The sequence below is a fragment of the Crinia signifera genome, chromosome 1, assembly GCF_055691185.1.
Source record: "Crinia signifera chromosome 1, ASM5569118v1, whole genome shotgun sequence".
Classification (NCBI taxonomy): Eukaryota; Metazoa; Chordata; class Amphibia; order Anura; family Myobatrachidae; genus Crinia; species Crinia signifera.
The window spans coordinates 444,133,039-444,156,148 of NC_139217.1; the positions used below are offsets into that span (position 1 = coordinate 444,133,039).

Genomic DNA, 23,110 nt, shown 5'->3' on the forward strand with positions numbered 1-23,110 from the left:
GCTAAACAGAATGACCTCCATAATGTACCTGGCACACAGTATGACACTACTACCGCTGCACCATTGCTAACCAGAATGACCTCCATAATGTACCTGGCACACAGTATGACACTACTACCGCTGCACCATTGCTAAACAGAATGACCTCCATAATGTACCTGGCACACACTATGACACTACTACCGCTGCACCATTGCCAACCAGAATGACCTCCAGAATGTACCTGGCACACAGTATGACACTACTACCGCTGCACCATTGCCAACCAGAATGACCTCCAGAATGTACCTGGCACACAGTATGACACTACTACCACTATACCATTGCTGTTACTATAATAATTGCAGTAGTGTAGGACACTGTGTGATTGCTGGGGACAGAGGCAGTGACAGCACCGGGAGGTTTGGTAAGACAGGATGTAGCAGTGTGATGACACGAAGAGTGTCTCATCCCCATCACCCGGAGCACACACCCTGCCTGCTGCAGGAAGCTCCCGCCAGTGACCGGGCTCACAGCTCACCCACTGCACCGGCGTCACCATGCGGCTCTCTCTGCCCGGCGTCCTGCCTGTCCTCTGCGGGCTGCTGTCTGTGGCTTCCCCGGGCATCACCCCTAACAAGGCAGGTAAGTGTCCCCCTAACCCCGCACACTAGCTGCCGACCTTGCGGGGATCACTGACCTTGGCCGGCAGAGGTAACTGGCTGCGGCTGCGGTGTGATGGCTGCTACTGGGGGGAACTAGTGCTGTAACTGGGGGACACTGTGGGCAATACGGGATTTACTGACGTGACCTCGCAAGTATACTCTAATATACAATGTAACCTATATAACTATGATTATGTAATGTGTGACTTACATTCTACTTCATCTATCTATCTATCTATCTATCTATCTATCTATCTATCTATCTATCTATCTATCTACTGTATCTATCTCTGTTTCACTTTTATCTATCTATCTATCTATCTATCTATCTATCTATCTATCTATCTATCTACTACTGTATATATATATATATCACTGTTTCTCTTCTATCTATCTATCTATCTATCTATCTATCTATCTATCTACTGTATCTATATATCACTGTTTCTCTTCTATTTATCTATCTATCTATCTATCTATCTATCTATCTATCTATCTATCTATACAGTATATCTCTGTTTCTCATCTATCTATCTATCTATCTATCTATCTATCTATCTATCTATCTATCTATCTATCTATCTACTGTATCTATATATTTGTTACTCTTCTATCTATCTCTGTTTCTCTTTATCTATCTCTATATTTCTGTTTCTCTTCTATCTATTTATCTATCTATCTATCTATCTATCTATCTATCTATCTATCTACTGTATAAATCTCTGTTTATCTATCTATCTATCTATCTATCTATCTATCTATCAATCTATCTATCTATCTATCTATCTATCTACTGTATCTATATATTTGTTTCTCTTCTATTTATCTCTGTTTCTCTTTATCTATCTCTATATTTCTGTTTCTCTTCTATCTATCTATCTATCTATCTATCTATCTATCTATCTATCTATCTATCTATCTATCTATATATCTACTGTATAAATCTATGTCTCTCTATCTATCTATCTATCTATCTATCTATCTATCTATCTATCTATCTATCTATCTACTGTATCTATATATTTGTTTCTCTTCTATCTATCTCTGTTTCTCTATCTCTCACTCTCTTCTATATATCTCAATCTCTCTGTTTATTTTCTATCTATCTATCTATCTATCTATCTATCTATCTATGTTTCTCTTTTTATCTATCTCTTTTTTTCTATCTATCTATGGGCCCGATTCAAAGTGGGCCGCTGAAGTACAGAAATTTTTTTTTTGTCTTATTCACACTTCACGCACGCACGCACGCACGCACGCACGCACGCACGCACGCACGCACAAGCCCTGGAACTGCAATCACAGGAGATCACATTTTCAGTGCTGGCCAGGGGTGGCGACATGGCGTTGCGGGGGCAGGATGCAGTGTTTTGTGAGAGCGGTCAGGACAACACAGGCGTGTTCGGACCGCTTGGGGGGAGGCCGCAGTGACAGCATGACGTGACACGTAGCTGCTGTGACCCAGAACATGGCTGGCCTGCGACATCACAGAGGCGGACCCAGCAAAGGTGGTGGCCTTGCCTTGTACTAGGCAGCCTCCGCATCCTAGCACCTGCAGTTGCATTTGCACCTGTTCAGCATGACAAAGCCCCAACTTTCAGCAGCACCACCCTCCACAACCAGGGTGTTCGGGGCCCCCCTTGGTAACTATAAATTTTTGCCCCTCTAACAAATTTTTATAAAGGTATAATGTGCACTAAGGGGGTGTGGACTCTCAAGGTAGGGGTGTGGCCACACAGCAGTACCCCCAATTCAAAATATGCCACAGTATCAAGATCTTATTCACATTACACTGCACGTAGTGCCCAATTCATATTATACCACATAGTAGTGTACCTCATTCACATTACATCCCACAGAAGTGCCCCTTATACACAATGCCCACAGATGGTGCCCCTTATACACAATGCCCACAGTAGTGCCCCTTATCCAAACAATGTCCATAGTAGTAGTGCCACTTACTAGTAACATAGTAGTTTAGGTTGAAAGAAGACTTGTGTCCATCAAGTTCAACCTTTCAGTGTGTGTTGTCTAGATGTTAAATCCCCTTTTGAATTTTTTACTTCAATTCCACTTTGGACTAAATTATGTTTATTTGTTGTACCTCTGGATGTTTTTATCCAATAAATGCTTGTCTAACCTATATTTAAATGTATTTTGTGTCTGCTGACAATACTTCTTCTGGATGAGAGTTCCATACTTTTACTGCCCTGACCGTAAAAAAGCCTTCCCTTTGGAGGGTACAAAATATTCTCTACTGCAGCCTGAGCCCATCGAGGGTACAAAATATTCTCTCCTCCAGCCTGAGCCCATCGTCTCCTAGTCTCCTACCTCAAAGTAAGAGTATATGGTCATATTATCGACCACACTTAGGTCGACACCATTAGGTCGACATGCAACTAAGTCAACAGGGTTCTATGTCGACATGGTTGAAGGTCGACAGGTGTCTAGATGGGTTTAGGTCGACATAGCGTTAGGCCGACATGTGCCGACATTCGGGTAAAAAAAAACAGTGAAAAAACCCATGTCGACCTCGCAACCTGTCGACCTAACGATATGTCGACCTAAACTCATGTCGACCTTATCCCATGTCGACCTAGACACCGGTCGACCTTCAACCATGTCGACCTAGAGCCCTGTCTACCTAGTTGCATGTCGACCTAACGGTGTCGACCTAATGACTGTCGACCTAAGTGTGGTCGATGAAACGATCCACATTCAAAGTAAGTAGGGTGTCTGACAGTTCTTTATATTGCCCCTGATATATTTGTACATGTTAAGCATGTCTTCCGTAAACATCTCTTTTCCAGCATAAACATTACTAATTTGGATAATCTGTCCTCACAGCTTAATCTTTTGGAGTATGACTTAAATATAAAAAAAAATAATTGTAATTGTTTTTTTTTTATATTCAAAAATAGATCATTGAATGTCGAACGATGTTAATGTTCTCATTAAGTGGCTCACCATCGGATCTGCTACTAGCGCTAGGGCTGTTGAGCCTGATTAGACGTTGGACTTGAAAGAGTTAATGACGCCAACCCTTTTATTAGATTGGTTTTCCTACTATGGACTTTTTCCAGTTCTAGAATGTCCTTTTTGTAGCAAGGAGCTCAGAATTGTACCCCAAATTCTAGATGAGGTCTAACCAGTGCCTTGTACAGTGGCATAATTATTTTGGTGTCCCTAGCTTCCATGCCCCTTTTTATACAGGCTAGTATCTTGTTGGCCATATTGGCTACTACATGACAAGGAATCAGAATCTGCACCATACTGCCAACAGTTGTCATGTCCCTTATACACACAATGCCAACAGTAGTCGTGTTGCTTATACACATAATGCTCATAGTAGTAGTGCCCCTTATACACATAATGCTCACAGTAGTAGTACCCCTTATACACATAATGCTCACAGTAGTAGTACCCCTTATACACATAATGCTCACAGTAGTAGTACCCCTTATACACATATTGCTCACAGTAGTAGTGCCCCTTATACACATAATGCTCACAACAGTAGTGCCCATATGTACATAATGTTTATTGTAGAAGTGCCACTTATACACATAATTCCCACAGTACTAGTGCCCCTTATACACATATTGCCCACAGTAGTAACACCCCTGATACACATAATGCCCACTTACCTAACACCTGACCACCAGCATTCTGACCACTGGTCATCTGTATGTATTTTGGTTGAACAAGGAACAACAAGCAAATTTGCACACAGGTTAAATACACATTTTTTTTTCAAGACTTTTGTTCCCAGTCACCAATTTGTAACTGCTGAAGCCCAGGGCCTGTACAAGTTTTTGTTGGCACCCTAGGCAAATCTTTCCAGAACTTCAGGTAAAAGTGTTGAGGTGGTATCTTAACAGTTCAATACCTGCCATTTGCATTAAGTCAAACAAGGATGCCTTTTTTATACCCCTTTCAGATAGAAAATCCATTTTGGACCCAGGATCTCGATCCCTAGTCCGGCACTTTCACATTAAACCCGGGTTGCCCATTATACAGAGGGCAACCCAGGTTTAACCTCTCTTATAACCCAGGTCATATTGCCGGGTTGTTTGACTTAGGTTATAAGCTTCGGTGCATTCACATTGCACCTCAACTTGGGTCAACACGCCAGCAACCCAGCAATTACCCGGGTCCGAGGTGCGGTGTGAACGGGATACTAGGGGCATGCTTAGTTTTATCATTGTCAGACTCAGGGGTGCCGACCAGATTCTTGAGCCAAAAAGGCAGCTGCCTAACGGTAAAGCCGGCCCTTATGAGGCCTCAGGGGCGTTAGATCTCATTTTACTTAAGTTGTGCTCTGAGTGTGAACACGTTGTTTATGCAACCATAAATAGCCACACACAATGGTTATTCATTTAGTGTATACTTTAAATACAATTTCACATTCATGTTGATATATATATCTGGCGATCGCCGGTGGAGAGGCGCATCATCTGACTGGGACGCGCAAGCATCTCACACACACACGTGTTCCAGTCACTCGGCGGCAGGGAGCGGAAGCCCTGCCCATCTTCACTTCAGGGAGACGAGCAGGGCTGGGGGGGGTGCGGGGAGGTGGCGGCAGCGTCTCGCATGCCCCCTTCCTGCAGATGGTGGGGGCTGGTGGAGGCAGGCGGCTGTATATAGACTTGTTTGCTGGGCAGCGAATTCAATGTCCAAGCGATTTTCGGATGTATTCTGTACGAAGACAGCCAGCAAAGTCCGTTTGGTGGCAGTAACGCAGCATTTTCTTGGATTGCCCCAGAAAACGCACACATTCCCTAACCATTGGGAGGGAGGGCCGCTGCGGCCTTCTTCTCCCCATGGCCTTCGCATCACTGAGTGAGACTAGACTGATTCGGCACTGCGAATAGAGGGGGGGAAAATTGATGGCGAGTTAATGTTTTTTTCCTCATGTTGGCGGCTGCGAATGCATTTGTAGCCCTGCACATGGGCAGAATTTCTCTCTCATGGGGCCTTCCTACGTCGGCACCTGAATCAGGCCCATGTGGGCAGAATGCAGATGTGGGGGCAATGCTATTTGAAGCATTTTACTGTGATGTCATTAGCGCTGTAAACTTGATGCTAAAGTGCCGTATATATATATAGATTTACCTGACAGAACCGTAAAATGCTCCTTTCCATCTTTCTGCACCTGGCATTATGATGTCAGCATTTTGGCTGTTGGTAAATCTCCCATTGTATTATGCCATCGAACCAAAGATTGAAGGAAGGTATATACCTACTTCCACAGTATCAGATAACTGCGAGTTAAGCATATTTCAAGCATAGATTGTAGCAGCTGCTGGAACAGAAGGTCATTCAAGAGCTTGGTCAAGGCAGCAAAGCGTACTTCCAACCTGTCTGAAATGACTCTCTGATCTGAAAGACAGAGACTATAATCCCTACTAGGGATGGCCATTGACCATCGATGATTAGAAATCATCGATGGTTTATGGCTGATGTCGAATAGTTTTGCCATCGATGGGGGAGAACCAGATGGTTTCCCACCATCGATGTCAAGCTTAAACGAATAGTTTCGTTTTTGCTTTTTCCCCAAGGGGCCGGGACATGGAGCATAGCTCCACCCACGAAGCCTCACCCTCATATTTTGATTGGCCCACAGGCCAACCAATTAAAGCAAATGGATGACCATCGATAAGTAAAAGCATCGATGGTCATCCATTGAATAGTAATACACTATCGAAGGCCAGTTGAACTTTTGCCATCGATGGCAACCATCGATGGCAAAGGCAATAATGGCCATCCCTAGGTAATACCAGAGAAAGAAAACTAAAAGTACATCTGGAAACATTCTATAGGCTGTACGATTTTGTCTATTTTTCTATTCAATTTTGCTTATATAAGCAAAGTCGAATCAAAATTGAATGGAAATTCAAACGCTTTTGATTCATTTAAAAATGTGCAGTTAGAGACCAGTGCTTCTGAGATGATGACCAGCTCTGGTAAATTGTTAGGGGGTGTGGCCTAATCGCAGGAGGCGTTACCACACCCCCTTAGCAAAAAATTGTGTTTAAAAAAGTTTTGGAGCAGGGGTAGTCAGGGAGAGTCTGCCAGGGGCATCTCAGACTAATACCCCTTTTACACCAAAACACCGGGTTGCATCTGGCTTTTTGGACCCAGGATCAAGCCGTGTGCGACCCAGCGTTTTGTCCCTTTTACACCGGCGCCCCCCCTCCCGGTGTAGGCGGTTCCTGAGCCGCTTGGAGATAACATCATCTCCAATCGCCACCGCCGGGACCCGGACCGCTGCGCTGGGGCAAGCCCAGCACTAAGGTAATCTGCTGGGCAGCCCCCGTGCACCCCCCCCAGCCCTTGTCCGGGTGGTGAATGGATGCCGCACACAGGCATCCATTCACCTCCTCCGCTGCCGCTACTGCTGTCTGCAGGGTATAGCAGACAGCAGCGCAGGCTGTCTGTGCCCCCCCCCCCCCCCGTCCAACCTGCTGACGCTGCGGTCCGCAGGTTGCACGTTCCCTCATTGATGTAAACAGTAGCCGGGTCGGATGACTGTCAGGACCTGGGTAGAAGTCCCGTGTAAAGGGACACAGCCTGTCCCATTTACACCGCCGATGATGCGGGTCTGACTCGTCGCTGACCCGGATTTTCCGGGGGTGTAAAAGGGGTATCAGCTGCAGCCTCTGCAGTACAGCACAATCCAGCATGTGCCACACTTCTGCCAGGGAGGGGGAGTGCGTGCGGCAGACCAGGTCCCCCGCTGGGCCCCTCCATCCGTCCCGGGTAATTAGTACCCCCCACCGATCATGGCGGCCATGTTAGCGTCTCCTGTAGTGGTATATTTGGGACTTTTTCTTTAAATCTAGCTAGGTCAATTTTACCCTGGTGCGCGGAATGCAAGATTTCTATCTGTAATGCCGCACTAAGATTTTATATTCCGAAACACATGGAGAAATTGAGAAATAATCTGTATAAGCACAAGGAGGACTGTGTAAAGGAATCAGGCTTTTAAAGCTGAAACATAATATTGATTTCCCAGGCTGGGGCTGGAGGTTAAATTCGGAACACAACTAGTATTACAGGAACGTGAAATGGAATGAATCCAATTTAATGCTTTGTGAATCCTCACCTAGGTCCGGATGTGACAGCGCAGACGCCTGTGAAAGATGACGATGGCGGCCTTGACAATGCCGTAGTAAAACACAGCTTATCCATTACAGGTAAAATCTGCATTTCCATCAGTGTAATCCAGATATCCTCGTCCAGCTCTCTGGATTCGTATAAGGCTGTTATGTAGACATTCTGCAGGCAGCTATCACACAATCTGGAAATATCTCAAGACAAAGAAGGGCAATGGATTTTTTTTATAGTTTGAAATGATTGACAGACTGTGATTGGTTGCTATGGGCAATAGCACCACTTTTAAGAAGCTTTAATAAATTTACAACTACTGGCCTGTTTAAAATGTTTTTACCACTGGCAGCCACAAGAGGGCACCCAAGGGAGCTAAAAAGCGAGAAAAGTCATCAGTTTAGCCTAATTAGGAATGGAAAAAGAGGACAGTGCCAGCGCTGGCTGAACGATGACGGGATGGTTCTTTTGGAGATTTTTTAATTAATAAAAAATAAACAGCATAAACACTATTAGTGTGTACCACAGTAACAAATTGTAATTGATCAACTTTTCGTGTTGCGCCTATTGGGGGTTATTCACGTTTGTTCGGGCCTGCGTGCATTCGCGCTCAGGACCGATGTTGGGCGCCTGCACATGCGCAGACGGGTTTCTGCACATGTGCAGATGTATGGTGCGTGCACCCACGGCGAACTTTCGGTTCCCGGGTGTACGCACCCATGGTGGCGTGCGGTGGGCGGAGATGGCCGGCGGGCGCCGGGCTGCCCTTTTAACATATGGGAACGCTCAGCTGGGCGTTCTCTTGGTAATGAGGCAGTGACGCTGGTGCGGGGGGGCGGGTAGCTGACATCACCAGATGTCAGCTGCCCGCCCATATCATGCCAGCGTGCACGCAAATGTAAGTGACTTAAAGTCACTTATATATGCGTGCACGCACCACATCTTTCGATGGTCGGTGACCATCGAAAGATGTGGGCGGTTACCCGAGCCATGCGAATGGAAGTTTATGCAAAACATCCATTCGCAGCCTGTGCGGACGAACCCACACTTCGAGGGGGCGGCGGGTGGGTGTCCATTTGCCGGACGGGGTTTAGTGGACTCGCAAGGCTGCGAAATCGCAGTCTTGCGAATCAACTAGAATAACCCCCATTGTATCTGCTTTACACGACTAAACCTAACCATAATGGGCGCAATCAGCGTGCTAAAAATCCGCAATTGAATATCATCCCACAATCTCCCGTCACTTCAGACGGGAGATCAGGCACGACAATGGAATCCAGCTCCAAGTATTAAACTTAATCTTGATGAACTCTGACTGTAAAATGAATGACTTGGTTTATAGATATGCGTGTGTGTGTGTGTGTGTGTATATATATATATATATATATATATATATCTATATATATCTATATATATAGATATATATAGATATATATCTATATATATATTTTGTTCAGCAGTTATATACGCTAATAACAAATCACTATATTTCTGTCATCTCTGCTTCTTTCTGTTGTTCTTGGGTTTGGAATGAAGTTGCATTTATGACTAATAAAGAACACTTTCTATTTGTCCGTCAGCCTCGTCGTCCCAAGGAACCCAGAAGAATATAATTATTGACAACACAGTCCGTCTGAAGCTGGAATGTAATCTACTGAACGACTTCAAAGGTTCCCAGATTAACAATGTCTCATGGAGACATGGAGAGGAACAAATAAGAAGTGATCTATACATGTACAATAATACAGATAGTCAGTGGCACACTTCTTATGAGTGAGTATCACGTGTGCACTTTGTCTCCGCTGCACAATATTTTTTCTTAAACAAGTGAATGGAAGCAAGCGTATGCATCGCGCACCTCCCATTCACTTCAATGGGACTGTTTCCATGTTGCGCTGGGCTTGCATCTCGGTCCCGCTACAGTAAGCTGCTATGCACAGAAACAATGGACCTTATTCAGGTACGTTCGCGCTCATGTGAATTTGCATGGGTACCCGCCCATGGGAACGCATGAAAACGCTGGGCGTTCCAATGGAAATCGCCGGGTGATGTGGGCACCAGGGGCGTGCAGCTGACATCACTGGATGCCAGCTACCCGCCCAGTTCCTCCCGAATGTGCACGCATATATACTGTATAAGTGACCTGAGAGCGCACCACATCTTTCGATGGTCAGCGACCATCGAAAGATGTGGGAGTTTCCCCCCGGCCTATGAATGGATGTTTATGTGAAACATTTATTCGTGGGACGTGCGAAGGTGCACGGTGTGCTAATTGGCAGGCGAGTGGCCTGCCATTCGCAGGGCGGGTTCTGGTGCACTCGCAAGGGTGCGGATTCGCATCCTTGCGAGTCAACCAGAATAAGGGCCAATGTAGTGGGGCACATCTGTAGATGCACAGACCACAGGCTGAGTTGCATGAGGCCCACAAAAGATTGTTTTGTGAGAGCGGGAGAGATAAAGTACATAGGGATCTGCTATGGGAATCTTTGGCTGTAGGCCTGGATCGGTAGCTTTGAGTTCAGGTAGTTTGACAGTGAATTAGACTGTGGGGACATACACTAAGTCATGGATAGTGATACAGTGGAGAGAGATCAAGTACCAGCCATTCAGCTCCTAACTGCCATGTTGTATTTGAAAAATGACAAGAGCTGATTGGATGGTACTTAATCTCTCTCTCCAAGGCTTCGTACATCTGCCAATGAAAAACGTTCCCTCTGAATCAACGATATCAATATTGTTGACGATATCACGTATATATCGTCCAGTGTGTACAATCAGTATCGCGACCGATGCATGCAGCCGCAGGTCATTAACGACCCCCCCCGTCATCTGTATAAGCAGCTCAATCTGACGGTATCGTCAGCAACTGCATGTACAGAGCGGGGATTGGGTGACGTCGCTGACCAATATCGTGAATGATACCAGTGTGTGCGCTCAATATCGCTCTCCCACGGCACCGCCGATATATAGTCACCTATATCTGCGGTTATGGAACTCATCTAGTATGTTCCCAGCATTAGTGAAAAGTAAAATGAACCATAATGGTATGTAGAAAAGAGCGAAAGAAGAAAAAAAGGAGGTAAAAACAGTCAAAATATGAAAAATCCTTATTTCGGTCAATATTGGAGACAGCTGTGAAAGCGCAAACCAAAATGAGGGCGGGATGTACTATCCTATTCCGCCACGTTGTATCATTTTTTCCGCGGCTGCACAGTGGTCTCGTATGTATTAATTTTTACACAAAAAAAAACTAATTTCCCTGCCACACAAAATTCCGCGATACCTCCGCCGCGGTTTGTTTCCTCATAGATTTACACAGGAAGTATCGCTTGGTCTTATGTTCTATGAACAGGCGCCGGAGTTTAATTTCTGCCATACTGACATGGCAATTTTTCTCTACTGCTATTGAAGTCTAATAAATACAGCACTCTGGCAAGTTTGATTGCTTGGTCATTAATAGTAACAATAAATAGTAATAGTAAACTCAATATACATATAAATACCGGTCCAGCATGTTAGAAGTTTTTTACTATTAAAGACCAAGCAATCAAACAAAACCCGTCTTCCCATACAGAGCTGCAGCCGCAAGAAGGCAAAAATGTAATACATCAGGGAACACAAGGGGCACAACGGCTGTGAGGGTGTGGTATAGGGATGTGACAGTGGGGATCCTGACAGTCAGTATCCCGACGTTGGGATCCTGACTGCCGGTGCTCCGACAGGGGGGGCAAGTGCAAAGATGTGCGTTCGCCAAGCTGCGGGCCCAGTGGCTCGCTACGCTCACCATAGGTTATAATCTCCCTCTATGGGGGTTGTAGACCCCCACAAGGGAGAATAGCCCCTGTGTGTCGGGATCCCCTGTGTCGGAGCACCGGCAGTCGGGATGCCCGACGTCAGGATACTGACTGTCGGGATCCCCACTGTTGGACCATCAGCCGGAACCCGGCTGTGATCGGCGCGTACAAGACTAATTGGCACATCCTGCCCGGAATGTACATTCCCAAATCTATACAGGACACCAAGCTCTGCTCCACCAGTATTTATATTAGAGTATATTTGATATGCTGCTGAAATATGATGAGCTTGTCATTTGAACATAAACTTAATATTTGTATTCCTAGATTTGTAGTAACAGACCTGAACCAGACTGGAAACTACAGCTGTGTGTTCAATTCTAACACAGAAGTAAAAGGAACGTTTCATGTACAGGGTAAGAATAGAATATTACAACACTACAGACAGCTCTGTAATACACCAATCACACAGAAAATCAAATTACCACATGAAGTAGTTCTAGTTGTGTGAAAGGGTCAACCCGGGTTGTAAATCCCGGGTCTCCGACCCTGGAATTTACCAGGGTCAAGGACATGGCATTTACGACCCGACTTTACCTTTACACGCACAGAAGAAATGTATTCTTATTCACTCGCAAAGGCAAATTCCTTCTCAAATGGACAAAACCATGTGCACTGCAGGTGGGGCAGATGTAACGTGCAGAGAGACTAAGATTTGGGTGAGGATTTACTTCAAAGTGAGATCTATATTGCAGTGTAAAAATAAAGCAGTCAGTATTTTCCCTGCACAGAAACCAAATAACTCACCCAAATCTAAAGCTGTGCACACACGGGGACGATATATCGCTCAGTGTCTTCTTTTCATCAGCGACCAGAGACGGTCGCTGATGAAAGGGAACGTCTGCCGGGGGAGCCGCAGAGGTAATCAGCTGGTCGCAGGTGCAAGCAGCGATCATAAGAGGGCTAAAAACGGGAGCACGAACCCAGCGATGAATCGCTGGTGCACACTCCAATCGCTGGCAATATGGTTGCTCAGCGACTATATTGCCAGTGATTATAGCCCGTGTGTACACACCTTAATTCTCTCTGCACGTTACATCTGCCCCCCCCCCCCCACCGCGCGCACTTTCCCGGGCATCACATTGCACAGTACAAAAAGTATGTGCTGCACATACTTTTTGAACTGCCCGCAGATAACATCGCATGCAAATCGCATGCGATGCGATCCAGCCCATAACGGGTGAGATCATCGCACCTTGTATGGGCACCTCTAGAAACTATGGCACCGGGAAGGTACCCAGCCATGGACCAGAGCAGGGCCGTAACTAGGGGGGGCTGGGGGGTCACGCGCACCGGGCGCTGGAGGTGAGGGGCGCTGTGAGGTCCGGTGACAGGTGTGTGGACGCTGTAGCGGCATGTTACTTTGACTCCGTCCATCTCCTACTAGCGCGGCTGCAGGAAGCGCTGATGACTTCGAAAAGACTTGCCGGACGCTGATTGGCTGAATTCAGCCAATCAGCGTCCGGCAAGTCTTTTTGAAGTCATCAGCGCTTCCCGCCGCAGCGCTAGTAGGAGACGGACGAAGTCAAAGTAAGATGCGGCTACACCATCAGCAGCATGGGATGAGGAGGAGAAGGGCAGCAGCCGTGGCGGTGAGAGGACTGTGCGGGGAGAGGGGGGTCTCCGGCGCCAGGGACAAGGCGTCATTTGGTCCGGTCCCCCCTGTCAGCTGCTAACTAAGCAGCGGGGAATAAACGCTGTGCGCATACGCACAGCGTCTATTCCCGCAGCCAGGGGGCTGGGGGCATGGCTAGAGGCTCACAGAGCCTCTGGGTCATGCCCCCATAGCGGCAAAATGGGGGCGTGGCCTCGCGGGAGAGCAGCGATTATAGGCCACGCCCACAAATTAGGCCACGCCCCCCCCCCCCCCCCCCCCCCCCCCCCCCCCCCCCCCCCCCCCCCCCCCCCGAAAATTTCAACGCGCCTCCGGCGCGCAGCAGCATCACTGGGGGGGGGGGGGGCACCAAATGACTGCCTTGCCCCGGGCGCCGGAAACCCTAGTTTCGGCCCTGACCAGAGCACTCATTCTGACATGTGACTACATGTGACAGGGGCAGTGTCAGGTTTTCAGAATGCATGCCAGCTGGAATGTACTAGGCCCTGATATGCGCACACTGGTGCAATGTCATCAGTATAGCGGATATATTTAAAATAGCTAAAGTTTCAGGGCAAAGTCAGATTGGTTTGGGCCTAAAACAAATTGCTGTTTTAAAACTGGCAGCTGTATCGCCGAAATCACCCCGGTGCCCACAAATTACATATAGGTTCCTTGGCAGAGTAGTGATGTGAGGTTTCTGATTAAGGAACATCGTATTGTCAAATGTGCCTCCGTATATGTCAAAGTTCCCTCCACCTCCAGGTCATGTCATTCATGTAACTGTGTTCACTCTAGTTCCTGCTGTCCATGTCGTAAGCAAGTCTTTCGTCAGTTATAACGGAGATTCTATAGTCATGAAATGTGATAGCTCCGCCTACAACCCTGTGGAATGGATTTGGTACAAGGTTACGGAGAACGAGCAGGTAGGCTGCAATTCACCACATTCCTGTTCTCACCATTACACAAATGTGCCAGTGAGACGCATTCACCTTCCAGTTTCACAGTTAAATCCTAGTTCAAATCCTATATTAAAATAAAAATTTCTCCTATTACATCATTTGAGACAGAGGGCGGGATTCTCTAATAACTTCAGCTGCACATTGCTGGCACTCGCAGTGTTAATAATTGCGTATGCAGTAACATAAGCGATTATTAACGCAAAAGCGATGGCCGGTGATGTGCTGCAGGTCCCCCCTCCCTCCCTGAACCCTTACCCGCTTTGTAAGTGCTCCGTTTCCTCCTTCCTGCACCCGGAAGCTGTGCAGGGAGGAGGAGATCACTGTTCTGGAGGCTGCCGGAGGCTGCCCGGACAAAGGTGAGGGGGACAATGCGGATCGGTGGGGGGTGCGCGGAGCAGCGTGGGACGCGAAGGGAAGCCCATAGGCTTCAATGGGGCTACGCCATCTAGAATTGGCGTAACCCCTCGCAGTGAAGCCCCAGTGGTGGGCTTTGCTGCATATGAAATTGCGGTAAAAATCCAGAATTTACAGCATTTTTAGTTTGGAGAATTCCGCCCAATAACAGATAACATACCACTTAAATGTCCCCGCACCCTGCTGGCAGAACCTAACCCCCCCTCCCCGCAGCCTAACTCTAACCTTCCCCTCCCCGCAACCTTACCCTAACCTTCCCCTCCCCACAGCCTAACCTTATATCCCCCCACTAGTGCCTGAACCTAACCCTCCTTCCCTGGCCACCCGCAATCCAGGCCTGCATACAGATGAAGCTAGCTTCATTTTTGCAGGGGCTGGCAATACTTTTCCCAGCCACCGGCTTGCGCGCCCCGTGGCAATGGAGCTTGCTCCGGGTCCCTGCCGCCTCCCTCGTCGCCGACGCCGGTCCCCCTCGACGCCCCCGACCCCCCCTAACCCTGTCTATCTCCCTGAAGCGGAGATGGGCAGGGACACGCAGCGCCACCGTCGAGAGACTGGGACAAGTTCAGTGTAGCCCCTGTCAGCCAGCGCTCACCAGAGGGGAGGGTCTGGCGAGCCCTGGCCAATGATGACACGGGCCACATCTGTACTCCACATAGCTATGTCTTTAGACACCGCAGCGGTGCTAGTGGCCGGCATTATGAATAATCGGTTCGCCAACTTCAGTTCCCAATGGCCATTTGTGGTTGTAAATATAATGAAGAGAAAACAAAGGCCCTTATTCTGGTTGGTGCGGTAATGTCCGCGTGCGTTCGTACCACCGATGTTTTGTGTCTGCGCATGTGCAGAGGCGTCTCTGCGCATGTGCGAACGGAACGCACGTCCAAATTCCGCATGAAATGTGTACACTACGAACAGGGGGTGGAGAGGGGCGTGAAGGGCTGTTTGGGCTCATTACCATATGTTTACACCCCGCGTTTCATGGGCGTTCCCATGAAAACGTTGGGCGTACGTATGGTAATGTGGCCGTGACGCACGTGTAGGGGGCGGACATATGACATTGCCGGATGTCAGCTGCCCGCCCAGATCCCTGCTTTTGCACGGAGAAATGCCCGTGTGGGTCTGAGGTTGCGGGAGCTGGCGGACCACTCGGTCCTGCGACCATCGAATGATGGGGGAGGTTCCAAGAGATGGAGGAGGTGTATCCGTGAGAAATCCACTCGTGCTCCGTGCGGTCAGCGGCTTACCGCATTCGGACGGAGTGAGCGATCCGTACAAAAGGCGGGGTTTAGGACGCACGGTCCTGCCCGCATATTCGGCTCCGTCCGCACCGACCAGAATAAGGCCCATAGTCACCAGTGTAGCGCTAGCACTGGTGTCACCGAACCATAAAGATACCTTTTGTTCAGTTCATCGTGGTTCCCTATTCCGTAGCTCACAAAGTATTTTTCTGCTGTTTTATAGGTGGTACTAAACTTCTCTATGATGTCAGCAAAATATAAACATCACAAAGGAAAAAGGAACGAAACAAAGCTGCACTTAGCAGACCTGTCCGAGGGTGACAGCGGGACTTACATCTGCAAGGCGATTTTTAAGACAGGAGAAAGCGAAGGACAAGTTCATCTTTCGGTCCTCAGTTACATGGTTCCGCTTAGGGTCTTCCTTGCCATAGCTGCTGAGGTTGCAGTTCTAGTAGCTGTTATTTTAGGCTATGAGATGCTCAGCAAGAGGAAACAGGCCAAAGACGGTAAGAGAATCCCACTTACACTATATTTTCTTCTATTCATTAGCTGGTGATTTGTAGATGCCCATTTAGTTGCACCTAAAGCTACAGCACAACATGGAAATGGTCCACACATGAAAAGGTCGACATGAGTTTTTCACGGCTTCTTTGGTGTCTATGTCGACATATGTCGACATAGACAACGTATAAGTGTACTGCGGTCCTTCTCATGGCTCGCTGAGTATTATGATCTAATTCTGTACCCTCTGGGATCGTGAAGTAAGAACAAGTCAAATTTTTCCTGTGTCGACCGTTTCCATGTCCAGATTTTGCTTGTGTCGACCTTTTGGCAGTGTCCACCATTTTTAGGTGTCAACCTAATCACCGTCGACCAATAGTAGTTGATCTACTGTAGTCTCTCGGCCTATCGACCGGATACCGGTCTGAGCACCACTAACTGACTGTACTAACGAGCCGGCACTCACTGATTTCTTTATGTGTTTCTTCTACAGATGTGAGAAAAGACGATGAACAATTGGAGCAAATGGAGCAGCTGTAAGGGCTCATTACCAATAGTTTCCCTCCAAGTTACCTCTTTCTCCAACAATTGTATTTACTGCATATTTCTCACTGTGTTTAATACTACAGAAAATCTGCAGACAGCAGCAGTGCCGACGGAAGTGCCGCCAGACAGAGGAAGGTATGAGACCATAGAAAGGGGGACAGAGGAGCGGGGAGGGGGGGGGGGGTGGGGAATCTTTTTTTTTTTTCATCTCAGAACACAAATCCAAACAAATCTTATTTATTTAGTACCTTCTAGAAGAAGAACATAATAGATAGTATCGGATTGGTTGCCTATAGCAACATCCCATGTGAAATAGAAATCCCATCTTAGTAAATTTCCCCCTATATGTCTTGGGCTGGGGCAGCAATAGCCAGGACCCGATTAACTATAAGGTGGATGGAGATACAGCTCCAGGCCTCAACATAAATTGTGTACAGGCACTTGTGTGTACTGAGGCGCTTGTGTTACACTTGGTGTATTACAGAGGCACTTGTGTGTACAGAGGCGCTTGTGTTACACTTGGTGTATTACCATACTTGCCAACTTTTGAAAACTAGTCTCAGGGAGATTATAGTTGGAAATAGAATTTTGCTTAGCGTACCATTGAGGGGGCGTGTCATGCTCCTCCCAAAGGGCGTGTCTAGTTTCATATATGGAGAGATTGTGAAAAGAGATTGTGAACGTGGCACCTAGAAGCGTGGGTGTGTACTGCTACATCTGAGAGGAATCTTGTAAAATGACTTATATCCAAATGTAGATGATCCCCAAAGCTGTTAGTAAGAGCTACTGTACTTGGTAATGTGCTGGGAAATGGTGCTGATGATTCAATGTAAATGTATCTGTCTCGTATTCCCTTTTTTCCCCAAAATGTAACAGTGTAATGTGGGCTAGGTGACATGAGGGAGATTGCTAGACTAATGAGGGAGAGAGGGAGATTGCTGTTATGTCAGGGAGTCTCCTGCAGAATGCAGTAGGGGAGGTAACTATGATGTAACAGTGTAATGTGGGCTAGGTGACTTGAGGGAGATTGCTAGACTAATGAGGGAGAGGGAGATTGCTGTTATGTCAGGGAGTCTCCTGCAGAATGCAGGAGGGGAGGTAACTATGATGTAACAGTGTAATGTGGGCTAGGTACATGAGGGAGATTGCTAGACTAATGAGGGACAGAGGGAGATTGCTGTTATGTCAGGGAGTCTCCTGCAGAATGCAGGAGGGGAGGTAACTATGATGTAACAGTGTAATGTGGGCTAGGTGACATGAGGGAGATTGCTAGACTAATGAGGGAGAGAGGGAGATTGCTGTTATGTCAGGGAGTCTCCTGCAGAATGCAGGAGGGTAGGCAGCTATGTGTATTACAGAGGCACTTGTATGTACCGGGGAGGCTTGTGTTACACATTGTGTCTGATTCAGACCTGTTCGCTGTGCTGCGTATGTTTGCAGCCTAGCGAACAGGTTTACACTGGCCGACAGGAGGACCGCCTCCTCTGCGCGAATTCCCTGCATTTACATACAAGGGGATATGTAAGATTACACATCCCATCGCATGTGCATGAACGGAGGAGAAATCATTGGTCGCTCACCATCGAATGATTTCTGCAGCCTTCAGTCTGAAAAGTCAATACTTACTTTTCAGATGGCAGCTGTCATGTGACATCAGCCGCCCTCCTCACACAGACATTGACACATGCCGCTGTCATGTGACGTCAGCCGCCCTCCTCACGCAGACATTGACACACGCCGCTGTCATGTGACGTCAGCTGCCCTCCACACACAGACATTGACACACGCTGCTGTTATGTGACTTCAGCCGCCCTCCTGACACAGACATTGACACACGCTGCTGTCATGTGACGTCGGCCGCCCTCCTCACACAGACATTGACACACGCTGCTGTCATGTGACATCAGCCGCCCTCCTCACACAGACATTGACACATGCTGCTGTCATGTGACATCAGCCGCCCTCCTCACACAGACATTGACACACGCCGCTGTCATGTGACTTCAGCCGCCCTCCTCACACAGACATTGACACACGCTGCTGTCATGTGACGTCGGCCGCCCTCCTCACACAGACATTGACACACGCTGCTGTCATGTGACATCAGCCGCCCTCCTCACACAGACATTGACACACGCCGCTGTCATGTGACGTCAGCTGCCCTCCTCACACAGACATTGACACAAGCCGCTGTCATGTGGCGTCAGCCGTCCCTCCTCACACAGACAGTGACACACGCTGTTGTCATGTGACATCAGCCGCCCTACCCACACAGACATTGATACACGCTGCTGTCATGTGACATCAGCCGCCCCTCTTCACACAGACAGTGACACACGCTGCTGTCATGTGACATCAGCCGCCCCTCCTCACACAGACATTGACACACGCTGCTGTCATGTGACATCAACCGCCCTCCCCACACAGACATTGACACACCTGCGTTCCCAGGGGAACACTCAGCGTTTTTTACGAGGATTCCCATAAAACAGTGGGCGTTCCCATGCTGCCGAACGGGTCTAAATGGGCTCCCTTGTGCATTACAGCGGTGTATGTGTAACGGTCCCTACACACGTAGCTATTTATGGGCATTTTCTAAGCCATCTCACTACTAATCGCAAATGCTCTAACAAATGTGATTAGTATCGCAAATGGCAGCAGGGGTGAGCGGGTCCCCAGCAGCTCTCCCCTCTCCATCTGTCCCCTACTGCAGCTGTGGGGTTCCGACATCTTCCTGCCTGAAGACGGAAGGGGAGTTATGGGGCTAGGGCGGAGAAGGTCACTGGTTTGGGCAGCACAGCACTTGCAGGGTTCCGTGCGGGGTGGCAACAAGTAGCGGTGAAAAGCCCATAGGTTTTTGCTGGCGATACTCCCCCTCGCCGTAACCAAGTGATCGGCTTTTAGTGCGTTCCAAAATGCGGTAAAAACCTAATAACTGAGTTTTTACAGCATTTTCGACATACTGGAAGGTCGACAGAGATCTAGGTCGACATGGCAAAAGGTCGACAGTTCATTAGGTCAACACAAGCTCTAGGTCAACATGGTCTAGGTCGACAGTCAAAAGGTCGACATGGGGTTTTTCACTGTTTTTTTACCCGAATGTCGACACAGTTGACATGGACACCGTTGTAAGTGCACCGCGCCCCCTCGCATGGCACACTGCGCTCGGCACACTATTTTATTCTCCCACCACGCCCTAGTGGATGGTAGGGCATGAAATAAAGCCTGTCGGCACATGTCGGATCAAAACACAGTGAAAAAACCCCATGTCGACCTTGTGCCATGTCAAACTAGAACCCTGTCGACCTTCCAGTATGTCAACCTAGTGGTGTCGACCTAATGACTATCGACCATCTTTAGGTCGACCAACCGACCGTATACCATATTTGCGTTAGTGCATCCCTCCCATTACCAGATTTTTGTTCCCAGCAGACAGATTGAACAAATAAATCTTTTGGTGTGTATCCAGTTTAAGATTCTCAGCAGAAGGAGTATGAGCTGAGCGCACTACCGTCACCAAATGTAACACAGACACAGAAGTAAGATTGCCCCAAGAATACAGAGATGAGGCATTAATACCGGACTGACATGTTTCCTCCCCATTCGCCCTGTGATATTTTATTCTAATTACACGGAGACTTAATTAACCAGTTTAATCTATTTCTTTCCTTTATTCTTATTAAATAAATGAGATACAACTGGTGTCAAGATTAACATTATATTATGTTTAGTAATATTGTGATCTATTATCTTTGTAACAATGAAACGCCCACGTGGTCAATCTCCAATTGTGACTGTCTGTGCAAGGAAAGGAAAATGAGCCTGATTCAGAAGGAGTCAGAGTGACTATCGCTGCTGTGTCCATAGCACTAATATAGTAATGCATTAGTGGTCCTAGGACGGGAAACGGTCATCTGTCAGACCAGACTTAGGTCGACAGTCATTAGGTCGACCCCGGAAGGTCGACTGTCCCCAAGGTCGACAGGGTTAAAGGTTGACATGACTTAAGGTCGACATGGGCCAAGGTCGACATGGTTTTAGGTCGACAGTCATTAGGTCGACATGAGTTTTTCACTGTTTTTTGAGCCGACATGTGCCGACAGGCGGTATTTCATGCCCTACCATCCACTAGGGCGTGGTGGGAGAATAAAATAGTGTGCCGAGCGCAGCGAGGCACCGTGCCCGAAGCATTGTGAGTGAAGCGAGCGATGCGAGGGGCTGCGGTTCAACTCCAACTGTGTCCATGTTGACTATGTCGACATTCGGGTAAAAAAACTGTGAAAAACTCATGTCGACCTAATGACTGTCGACCTAAAACCATGTCGACATTGGCTGAGCCATGTCGACCTTTAACCCTGTCGACCTTGGAGACCTAAGTCTGTTCTGACAGATGTACCGCTTCCCCTAGGGCACAGCATCAGGACATCTGCGACACTATTAGCCGGCTATGTGACCAATGGGCAATAGTGGAATGCCTAGTAGCGCACCTTGCTGTGAGACCCCCTACTAGGGCAGGTGACAGAAGGAAGGGGGGGTCAACGATAAATGTGCCACCTAAATCTGCCCCTGACCTTGGGGTTGCACAACAAAGAAGCCGGGAATCTCTGTCATTGGACCGAGATCCTGGCCTTGTCCCTCCCCTTCAACAGCGGCACTACCCTTCCTCCTCTCTACCACCAAATGGCATCAGTCAATCGCTGACAGTCTGATGCCTACCGGCATGCTATGCACAGATCCATATGGTGCAATGATACTTGGTGGCATGCTCCGCTACTCCCTCGGGACCTGAATCAGGCCCAATGACAGTACTGTGACTGGGAGAGGAACAAGTGTAATTAGGGAGAAATAATCTGAGCCATGAATATGAGAAGTTACAACCATGAAATGGGAATTCTAGGTTTGAATCTTGAAAAGTGGAACAATAGAATTTGGTACAAGCAGTAGGGAAGACTGCGCACATTATGTACAGGACATGACAGGCATACAGCTGCATGTTCAATTACTCAATATCACTGTACTGAAAGGTGTAGAAGAAACTATGGGCCTGATTCATTGCCACTCGGTCTCAGTGTATTCGCGGCTCATATTTGTACATGTGCAGGGCTGCTGTACGGACGCCTTTGGCGACTATCACAGTCACCGGGGCGTTTGTAACGGTAGGGGAGGGGGGTGTGTAGGGGAACACTCCCTCTTTGGCGGACACTGATGTAAATAAAAGACCATTTCGACTGACTTTTATTTCCAAAGAGGAGAGAAATCATTCGATGGGCACGGACGTTCTGCCCGGGGCGGCGTTTCAGGGATCGCTAAGCAGCGAACGACTGCTGATTAGCAAACCTTGCTGAATCAGGCCCTATGAGTGTAGCAAGCATTGCCTTTTCCTTATCTGCACCCTAATCTTGTGTTCCTTTGTGTCTTCCCTATACAGTGACAACAGATGAGCCGCAGTGTTCCACATTCACCGTCATCAACGCGCACTGCACAGTCATCGAAACTGAGTCACATTCCTACACTGTTCCCGGCTATCGGAATATTTCCCTTGCTTAAAAACAAATATTTCCAATATTCTTAAAACAACTCTCTTTGGCATTTGGCAACAGAGGGAATCCTGTAGTTAGCATCACGTCATTAACGCCGGTCTATTCTGTGATACCCTTTATGCATACTTGCTTTCCCTCCCCAAAGCTGCGGGAGAATAATGATTTTTGAATAGGCTACTCTCGCATCCTGTCCAACAATCACGGGTGATAAAGGGGCGGGTCTTAATATGGAATCACTGCCTCCTCATGGTGGACCTGCCAATAGCGTGTGTTTCTCTTTGGTAAGGCTGGGGCCTTATAATGAGCCAGTTCGGTCATGTTCCCTAAAGTGGTCTGTAGTGTCTCCTTTCTGACAAAGTACGTCTTTAAGGCCACGTAGTCCACATTGCTTGCGAGCCTTGCAGCCTTTTAGAAGGACGTGTTACAGGGAAGCAGGTCACTGCAAACCGGATGTATTACAGGGAAGGAGGTCACCGTAAATAGGACGTGTCATAGGGAAGCAGGTCACTGTAAATGGGACATATTACAGGGAAGGAGGTCACCATAAATAGGACGTGTCATAGGGAAGCAGGTCACTGTAAATGGGACATATTACAGGGAAGGACTGGTCACTTTACATGCTGTTTTTCAACCAAAGACAAGAGGAATATTAAGTACAATGATATGAACAGAACAATAAATGCAGGTGTATTTTAAATGAA

General features: G+C 47.6%; 1 protein-coding gene across 1 annotated transcript; it reads left to right on the forward strand.

Annotated features, from left to right (window-relative positions):
- The first annotated feature begins 283 nt into the window (after positions 1-283).
- EMB (embigin) lies at positions 284-23,110 on the forward strand. The gene is made up of 9 exons (XM_083153887.1): positions 284-624; positions 7,760-7,846; positions 9,338-9,530; positions 11,879-11,967; positions 14,004-14,131; positions 16,046-16,328; positions 16,817-16,859; positions 16,953-17,004; positions 22,298-23,110. The coding sequence occupies exons 1-9, from the start codon at positions 540-542 to the stop codon at positions 22,298-22,300; spliced, it is 963 nt and encodes a 320-aa protein (XP_083010013.1). The 5' UTR covers positions 284-539; the 3' UTR covers positions 22,301-23,110.